Raw genomic sequence first — 9,870 nt, 5'->3', positions numbered from 1 at the left:
GATCCATAATATTCTATTCATTTCGTATGTTATCAATCTGAAATTTACGCCAAAAACCACCAATCACATCTAATTCTTCAACTTAATTCCTTGCGTCCGTTATAAAACTGGATGATGACCAAACGTTTATCAATACAAATCAAACTAAAACATTCAAGAAGGTGGTCGGGTGGCGCAGCGGTAACGCACCCGCCTTTCACCTGGTCACCTTTCACGGGGTTTACTTCCCGGAACACACGTGTCCGGTATGATAAAACGATAAGTTAATTAATGACATAATCATAAATGAGTGTTTTCAATATTGGCCTCAGGCCAATAAGGCAGACGACCACACAACACACACGCACAAAAATCACATGACTTTCAATTCAAGCAATGAGCAATGTGCGCATATGAGCAAATGGACTTGTGATATATATGGAGCATCTTGTCCAATTGTTTCTCGATCTCATAGTTATTATACAAAATGTAACGATACCACACTTAACATTCGCTTTGATATAGTATTTATTATAAATGATTAACATTGTTATGCATCATTACCATGGCGAACTTGTTAGACTTGTTCATTCAACAGAAAACAACCAACTCTATATATGAATTGAAAATGGCCGTATACATTACGATGTACATACACAACAAAATTCAATAAATGTGCATATACAAAACTTTCGTGTAAATATCTTTTTGAGAAACAGTCACAGATGGGGTATGAAAAACTCCATACAACAATAACGTTACATACAAAACATTGTTGTAAATATTGTTGAAACACAATAAATATGACCTAATGGCGGTTCAAATTATCCACTAATTAAGCTTATACCTTGTAAAAGGTGGGCTGTAGGCGAGGTCGTGGAAAAAGAAATTTAGATTCCAATGTAAAATGTACATTATGATATAAGTAGAGTGTGCAACCTTTGTTCCTCCATGATGTCCGCAGGCCTGTGACACTCGACCAGTGTGTACTTTCTTATTTCTTTCACATTTCACATTTCTTCTGGAACATTAATAAATTACATTAAACAAAGTTTAATATGTATTTACATTTCTGTAGTGAAATAAAGGATTTACTGTGAAAATATCAGATTACAAGTTTTGATATTTTCACGTATTTTGACCAATCAGATTACAGCGTTTGCAGTGAAAATGCCGATTTCCACAGAATGCATTGCGGACTTTGGACTTCCGGAACGACAATTCAGGTAGAAATAGGAACAGACGGGATTTTTTCTCCTTTAGAGTGCGCTCATTGTATTTTTCGAATCTGCGTAATCTGGCGGAGATTGCAAAAACTACGACAAGCAATCCAGTCGAACCCAAGAAAAGCTTGGAAACTCTCGCTTTAAAATTCTCGCGATTTTAATCTTGGTCAATCTGAATTTGAATAACGTCACACTAACAACAGAAGGCAAGATACATGAATGTGTTTTTGCTGATCTTTGCAACCGAAATTCTTTAATGAAAAAATAATGTTCTATGTATAAAACTTTCTATGATAACCGATACTAGTTTTGATACGTCACAAAGTCACTGGTGAAATGCAAAAATAAGGTTTCCTTTGAATATATATAGCCATATATAATTACAAATCCGATATTACTGCAAGTCATGTTTTTCGGTGACTCAAAACTTTCGCGGTTGCATAAAGTAACAAGGGCTATTGATTCAATTGTCATTAACCAGAGATTCTCTCTATTGATTTTCTTTTCTATTTTTCGCAATGTCTTTCAATCCTCGATAAAAGAACACCTTAAATCCCTTGAAAACAACACTCTTTACATCTATTCGGTAGCTGAATTCCCGAAATACTTGTTCATACACAAGTATCGATGGAATTCAGTCCAGTCCTTGATATGCTGACTGTGGTGATCCCGGAGATACCATCCTTGTCGTCAACCACTATAAACAAGTCCTTTATCGCCTTTCGGATCTGACTGTTCAGAACAGCGTACAAAACCGGGTTTACCAAACAATGTGCCCAAGCAACGTAAAGAAATGCGATGTGCATCCTGGGGTTAACCGCTGACGTTGTCGGGTCAATGATGGACAGCACAGCAAAGGGTAAATACATTAGGCAAAATGTTGTTAGTAAAACCAGAACTAAAGACACAAGACGAACGTCACGTCTTCGTAGCTTGTCCGTGTGGTTTTTAGTGGTCACAGACTTGCTCCGGGTTAAATTCACTTGTTGATTCGTTTTAAACACTTTTGGTAGAATACTCGTATATCCAAAGATCAGTAAAGGAACTGAAGTTATCACAGCGAATCCGGAGAAAAATTTTCCGAAGCTGTCCTTAGCTTTGAATGGATTGCAAAAAAATCTGTTCCGGTCATACGTAAAACTTCCCCAAACTTCGGTCGCCGGAAACAGCAGCATTATCGGGTACACTATCCAGGACAAGCATATCATGATCGCTATGTTTTTCTTGTCGTTGTAGATGTTTAAGTATGTGCTGTATTTGACTATAAGGAAATATCGGTTGATTGCTACGAGATCAAGTCCCAATAACTCGGAAGCTGTTATGGAATATGTGATATACCCCATAGCTTTACAAATGGTCAGGTTCACGTCATCAGTGTAGTTAAAAGACATGGCGGCGATATATGGCAGTGAGATCGCACAAACAAGCGCGTTGTTTATCACCAAATTGAGAACAAACAAAATCACATTTTGTCGATATAGTTTCGCCTTCAAGATTGCGATCAGAATCATCATATTTGCAAGGAAACCCAAAGACCCAATCAATGTGGCGCCTACCTGGTGCAGTGTTCGTGTGGGTACGTCCTCGTGTGATGTTAGGTTGTCCTGGATGCCTAAAATTGTCGTCTGCTCCATTTCGGCAACCTCATTCAAAATAAATCACTCGTATTTGCGCTACATTGAAAGTTATGTACAAAACAATAGTAAATCACGTGATTCTGAGTAGTGACCGCTCAATAAGAAAGACGGTATCATTTCCGTGTATGTATCGCCTGAATGATGTTTTAATGATTTTTGTAAGTATCAGATCCTTTACAAATAAATATTATACGGATACCGCTACTTAAAAACATGTATGGCCTTGTGTATAACATTAAGTTATTTTAGTTTTCTAGCTCCACTCTGACAGTAGGTTATAATATAGAGTTTAAGGCATAAAGTTAATGTTTTTTTTTTTTTTTTTACATGTATAAGATTTTCTAGATATCGGGCATAAGGTATAGGGTTTTACAGGTAAAGAGCAAAAGGAATAAGGTTTAATAGGTATAGGACTAATGATATGAGGTTTTATGAGTATAGGAAATAAGGTATATGGTTTTAATGGTGGAGGAAATAAGGTATAGGGTTTTATAGGTATAGAAAATAAGGTATATGGTTTTAAAGGTGTCGGAAATAAGGTATAGGGTTTTATAGGTATAGGAAATAAGGTATATGGTTTTAAAGGTGTAGGAAATAAGGTATATGGTTTTAAAGGTGCCGGAAATAAGGTATATGGTTTTAAAGGTGTAGGAAATAAGGTATAGGGTTTTAAAGATGTAGGAAATTAGGTATATGGTTTAAAAGGTGCCGGAAATAATGTATAATGTTTTAAAAGTGTAGGAAATAATGTATAGGTTTTAAAGGTATAGGAAATAAGGTATGGGGTTTTAAAGGTATAGGAAATAAGGTATGGGGTTTTAAAGGTATGGTATATACAGGCATAGGGAATATAGGTATAGGTATAAGGTATGGAGTATTACAGGTGTGGGGTATAACGTATAGAGGCTACCGACTTTATTATACGTTTTTAACTTTTCAGTGCTATTGCCTAAAGCTATATAGTACTAACGAGCATGTATGAATGAAGAAAAAAATGCCTTAAGAAGAAATAAGGTTAAATATTAAAACGGTTTACCAATCTAACTTTATACATCCAATTATTATTAGTAGTTTTCTTAAAATAATGTAAACCTTAATTATAGAAATGTCAAAAATAGCTTTGCTGTGTTGTTCTATATTTCGATGTTCATAGGATGTCTTAATCTTTTTTTTTTTTTCACACACGTATTTCTTAACTCCAACAATATATTAAAAGCTGTACAAATCGAGTTTTAAACTACATGCGTAATATATGTTACATCGATCTAACATCTAGTGCTGAATACAAAAATTTCACAACAAGAATACCCACCCTATTTTTATCATATTAGGAGTTGTAACATCCATACTCATCAGGGTCCGATAAAAGTACCGCGTCACTAAATTACTAAACAAACCCACTCCGTATACGTCCTAATGAACTTATCGTGAAAGAAAACATATGGAAAGATGAACGTTCTGTCAACCCCTGTGATTTTTAGTGTCAGGATATTACAATTCTATTACTATCATACTTGGAACATTGTTGCCTTTTTAACTAGTACAAAAAATGGTGGTTTACAAATTTCATGGGAGATAAGTATTTTACTGGTGACGAATGACTATATTATGATTGGTATTTCGTGGCGAGAATTGTGTAGTTTGATTAGTTTTTTTTTTTTTATTTTACAGAATAATTTATTTTTTAAATAATCATATACTTTTACTTAATTTTCTTGTAAACCAGACACGGATCTTTGGTGCGGGTTCGGATCCGGAAGTGGCGTGCGCACAAGTCTTCACTTGAAAGGAGAAAGTTGAAGATGTCGCGGGGCCAGCTATTTGTAGGAAGATTGAATAAAAGAACAACTGTTCGTGACCTAGAAGATGTTTTTGAAGCGTATGGTCGTTTGGCGAGATGTGAAGTGAAATATGGTAGGTAATTTAGACTCAAATTATGTGAAAACGATGGTCTGCAGAGCACGACAATGCAAACAGACAAAGGCCACTGTAAGCGTAATTCCGTCATTATTATACAATCGAAATTCGTAATTTAAGTAATGTGTCGTTGTTATTCGTCAGAACACAATCGTGTATTTGTGCGTTGCATTTATACGTTGTGATCACTAATTTAGGCCAAGCAACAATTATCATTAATTGTGTAATATGTGATACGCAAATTGTTACATAAGGGAAATAACCTCGGACTTCCTGTGGTAATACGTATACACAACGATAGAGATCAGAAACTGTATAGTGTCAATGTCGCATTTTAAAGCTACAACAAATAAATTCAAGCAACTGGTCTTGCTGCGTGTATAAACCAATTTTCTCCGAAAGTACATAATATTTTTAATGAACATTAGTAGAAAACTGAGTTATTTTCAAATTGAACATGCTTACTTAAATGACATAAAATTTCTAACGTTTGCTTTATATATTAATGTGTTTAAGTAATCTATATTTTTGTTTTATAAAAACTGATCATGCCATCTTCAGAATTTCAAAGTCGCAGGTCTTTACTCTAGGAATGTCTGCTGGTTGAAAGTTCAGACAGTGTATTTAAATGCTCCCGACTGTCAGCTGTTTCAGGTTATATATCTCTTGAATGTTGCTGGTTTAGACTGTGCATCCTCGTGTGTCAGTCTTCTTATTGTCACTGGTTCAGTCTGTGGTACTGAGCTTTCTGGTACAGCTGGTTCAGAGTGCTTGTCTCATTTATCTTGATGATTAGCATTTTCAGGTCTAAAGTGCCCTGCTTGTTATTTCTGGCTATGTACTCAGAGTTTTCTGACTGTCACCTGATTCAGACTGTGGGTTCCAGCTGAATGAGTTAACATATATCATTAGTCCTACCTACAGGTCATCTGTTTAAAACTATATCTGGTATAAAAAAACATATTACTGACTGTAGGATTATTAATGACATTTTGTTTTTTAAATTCTAATTCAAGCATTTTGTTTTCTGTTTTACAGGTGCTGAAATGGGTAAGACAGCTTATATGTAATCTGTATAAGGAACAGTGATATACCAGTTTATGCCATAATTACTTAACCTACTAAACCTAAAAACCTAAATCGTTCATTTTATTTATTATCAGTCTTGATCTTCTCATAAAACAACAATTATTTCCTTGTAAATCTTTGATACAATAAACATGTAAAATTTTCCAAATTTTGCCCATTGGATTTTCACAAAATACCAAGGAATAACGCTGGATGTGCATGTTACATTTTATCATTGATGATTATTTGTTTAACCTCTTTTTCAGCTTATGCCTTTGTTGATTTCGAGGATAGAAGGGATGCAGAGGTACGTTAAATTAGCTCAGATAGATAAATACAGAAAACATATCTTTGTAATATTTTAACTTTTTCTACACCTGGTGAAATGGTTGTTTTTAAAATTAAATTGATTTCAATCTTCCTTGATAATTTATTTGGTACTTGTAATTAACTTGTATATGAATGAATATGTTTTCAGTTGAATTACATCTTCATATTCAGAGTTGGTGATTGCATAAGAATTAAAAATTACATTAGTAAATAAATAGAGAAAAACCTATTTAAACATCAAATGCAAAGACTTTAAATATGAAGATGAAAGAAAAAATATTGACTTAATGTAATTAATATAAATTGTTTTATGTTTAACTACAGGCAAAAGACCTTAATATACAATTTTACATTATAAAAATTAAATTAATGCATAATTTAGGGTAAAATGCTAGCAAGAGAGCGAGTCCTGCCATGCCTAGCCTGACCACCAGTACAGAGTGTCACATCCAAGTGCCAACACACATAATCAGAAAAACCTTAGTCCAAAAACCATGTTCCATACCAGTGTCCTCCTGTCGGAGCCGGTCAGCCTATCAGGCAGTCAATTCAGTCGCAAATCCTCGTTTCACCGACTGACCAGTGTGTCCAGTTATATCTTGTGTCCAATCAGTCTGTCTGCCCCGGCTCCTCCTCCGTTATTCCATCCCAAGGTGTAACAAGAGTATGTCACTGCCAGCATTTTTGTGTTCTAGTCTCTTGTGGTTTGGCAATGGTAATGTAGATATTAATGTATTGTTGACAAGTTGTTGTCTGGTCTCTTGTAAACAAATATGAACAGGAACTGAAGATTTGCTATTCATCATGATGATTGTCATAAACCTTTTATCTTGGAATATGCAAATTTTAATGGTATGTAGTAACTGGTTTGATTTTTGAAATGTAACTTGGAATATATGTTGCATTAATTAAGAAAAATACCATAGGATGCTTTCAAAATAAGTGTTTAAGTTATGTTGATATTTAGATTTTCCTCTGTCTCTGTTATTTCAGGATGCGATTAAGTATGAAAATGGTCGGGAGATCTTGGGCTCCAGTATTATTGTTGAACAGGCAAAGGGAAGTTCCAGAAGACCAATGATGAACAGGGTGAGTGCTGTAGACTGTTGATGTTAATACCTGGGTAAAAGAAATCTTTAACTTAAACAGAAAACTTAACAAACAAATGAAATATGAAACAAAATACAACAAGGATTTTGACCAGAGTGTCTCGCAGTATGTCTGCTTGAAGGCTTAATCAAAGGGTTGACTTCAGTAATTTACACAAAGGGTTAGTCGTTTGATCTTTAATTTTGTCCAGGTCATCCTGCCAATCCCTGAGACAAGTAACTTTTGTGTCATGGCTTTTGGTTTCTGAATTAAAACTCACATATTCAATATATCTTCAAAACATGAAATATTTCATGTCAATGATTTTTGTGTTGTAGGGTTATGATGAATGTTATCGCTGTCATCGTTCGGGACATTGGGCCAGGGACTGCCCAGATGACCGGTATAATGGTGGTTTCCGGCGAGGAGGGAGGGGAGGGTCTGGAAGGTACAGATCACCTTCTCCAAGGAGAAGACGAAGGTAAATAATATGAAATAACAGAAATCTCTATTGTTGACGTGCTCGACTACTTTGGTCACGCATTTAGCTCTTGGGTTCATCAACAGCATTGAAATATGTAGATTGGGTTCGTAAACAACATTGAAATCTGTAGAATATTGTGGAAGGATTTATCACATAGCCACTTTATCAACATAATTCAACTTGTCTGAGATCATGAAAAAAATATTGCAGAAGACCACAATCTTAAGTAAAGACTGCTGGAGAAAGCATAACCTTCCTGTTGACTGAATATGTATTTTTATGTGATAATTGATAGAAATATGAAATCCATGAAGAAAATATTGTGAACTGGTGAACTGTCAAGTACAGTAAAAGGTCCAATCCATGTGTCTCTAAAAAGTGAAGTCAACTTGAATAAATATCTGGATACATATTATGATGGACTGGGGGGCGGGGTTGATTCCTTAAGAAGTAGACATACTTCATGTATAACACGGACAGCTGTCAACTTATCAGGCATTAAGTACTAAGTATCAGTAGCAGAGAAAAATATGTAAGCAACAGGTACAGCTATGCTGAGGACAACTTTTGTTTAAAAATTGAATGCAACATTGCTCTAGTGAATATAGATATAAACTCTTTATAAGCTGCAAAACAGGTGTCATACTTTCCCCTTTAGCCCCTTGTTACCAAATTTGATGCAAAATGTTCTTACAGCTGAATTTTGAAAGTAGCAAATCAGATGTTATCTAAATAAATGATTTGTCTCCCACATTGTTCAACATCAGATCCAAAAGTGGTTTTTCTTTTTACTGTTACATTCTACAAAAAAGTTCTGTCACAGTTGGTATCAGTGGAGCAATACAGGCCCATTTGGCCTCATGACAGGGTTAAGATATAAACATCATTTGCTTCAGGTCCAGGAGCAATTCCCGGGACAGACGGAGGAGGAGATCTAGGTCAAGGTCACGGTCCATGAGCAGAAGTCACAGCAGGGACAGGAGGAGAAGGTCAAGGTCACACAGTGATGACAGAAAGCGAAGCAACAGACGAAGGAGCCATTCCAACAGCAGATCCAAGTCTAGAAGTCCTTCAAAGAGCAGGTCTTTGAATTCCAAGTCAAAGAGCAGGAGCCCTGCTGCAGCAAATGGTGAAAGCAGGAGACAATCTAAATCTTACTCACGATCAAGGTCGAGGTCAAGGTCAAAAAGTGCCTCGGACTGAGCCTTGCAAGTAAAAGTAAATTAACTTTACCTTAAAATAAGTAGATGAACTTGACCTCGAAACATACCATACTTTGATTACTGAAAATAGGTTGGTGTGTTATGATGTTAATTCATTAACATAACTATGCTATGGAAAGCAACAGTTTAAACCTCCAAAGTTAAAACTTGTTCTAACACCAAGAGTTTTTATCATCAGTTTTACAGTTTAGTGAATTCTTACAAGTCTTTACATTCTTAATGGATGCATTGTCATTTCATTTTCATTTTGTCATTGTAAATTATGTCATTTATGTATTATTAAATGAATGATGTCTATGGTATTTTGTTTTTTTGAGTTTTTTTTATGGTCCACAAAAATTGTCAGGGAAGTACAATCGTCACTTGTCTGTCCGTCTGTCCATCCTTTTGCAAAGCATAAATTTGCCCACTGTTAAGCAAGGATCATGAAACTAGTTGTAAACATTGATCTTACAAAGATGATGTGCAGTGTTCCAAATTCAGGACCCGTAACCATTTAAATACAGAGTTGTTGCCATTTGTTAAAATTTTGTGTCTAGAGCAAAAATTCAATTGATTTGCATTACTAGAACAATGAAACATGGAGGATACATTGATCAGGTATCATGATCTGTGCGCTGTGTACAAAGTCCAGGGCCCTTGACCCCTCAGTTATTGCTCTTCGTTAAGAATTTCTTGTGAGGAGCATAACTTTGCCAACAGTTAAGCAAGGATCATGAAAGTTGAGAAGTGAAGCATACATCAGTCATACCAAACAAAGGAAAAGTGTAGCAAATTCAGGGCTCATGACTCCTCAATACAGTGTTGCTGTCCTTTGTTGAAATATCTGTCATGAACATAGCTTTGCTTGCATTAAAACTAGGAGCATAAAACTCATATTAAGAGAATGTTGCTTTATACCAAACTCGGAGCCTACA

At 35.4% G+C, this 9,870-nt stretch overlaps 2 protein-coding genes across 2 annotated transcripts; one reads left to right on the top strand and one right to left on the bottom strand.

Annotated features, from left to right (window-relative positions):
* Window positions 1-1,816: 1,816 nt before the first annotated feature.
* On the bottom strand, window positions 1,817-2,839 carry LOC132550681 (melanopsin-B-like). Its single transcript, XM_060214773.1, has one exon. It carries the CDS (start codon window positions 2,837-2,839, stop codon window positions 1,817-1,819), a length of 1,023 nt encoding a protein of 340 aa, XP_060070756.1.
* A 1,784-nt stretch (window positions 2,840-4,623) lies between these two features.
* Window positions 4,624-9,255, top strand: LOC132550686 (serine/arginine-rich splicing factor 4-like). The gene is made up of 6 exons (XM_060214777.1): window positions 4,624-4,756; window positions 5,798-5,809; window positions 6,094-6,134; window positions 7,151-7,246; window positions 7,585-7,727; window positions 8,627-9,255. The coding sequence occupies exons 1-6, from the start codon at window positions 4,645-4,647 to the stop codon at window positions 8,931-8,933; spliced, it is 711 nt and encodes a 236-aa protein (XP_060070760.1). The 5' UTR covers window positions 4,624-4,644; the 3' UTR covers window positions 8,934-9,255.
* Window positions 9,256-9,870: the final 615 nt, after the last annotated feature.

The sequence above is a fragment of the Ylistrum balloti genome, unplaced genomic scaffold, assembly GCF_031769215.1.
Source record: "Ylistrum balloti isolate Yb309-2 unplaced genomic scaffold, AGI_CSIRO_Ybal_v1 Utg370140, whole genome shotgun sequence".
NCBI lineage: Eukaryota > Metazoa > Mollusca > Bivalvia > Pectinida > Pectinidae > Ylistrum > Ylistrum balloti.
The sequence above is the reverse complement of the archived record's forward strand: the minus strand, read 5'-3'. Positions and strand labels throughout refer to the sequence as shown.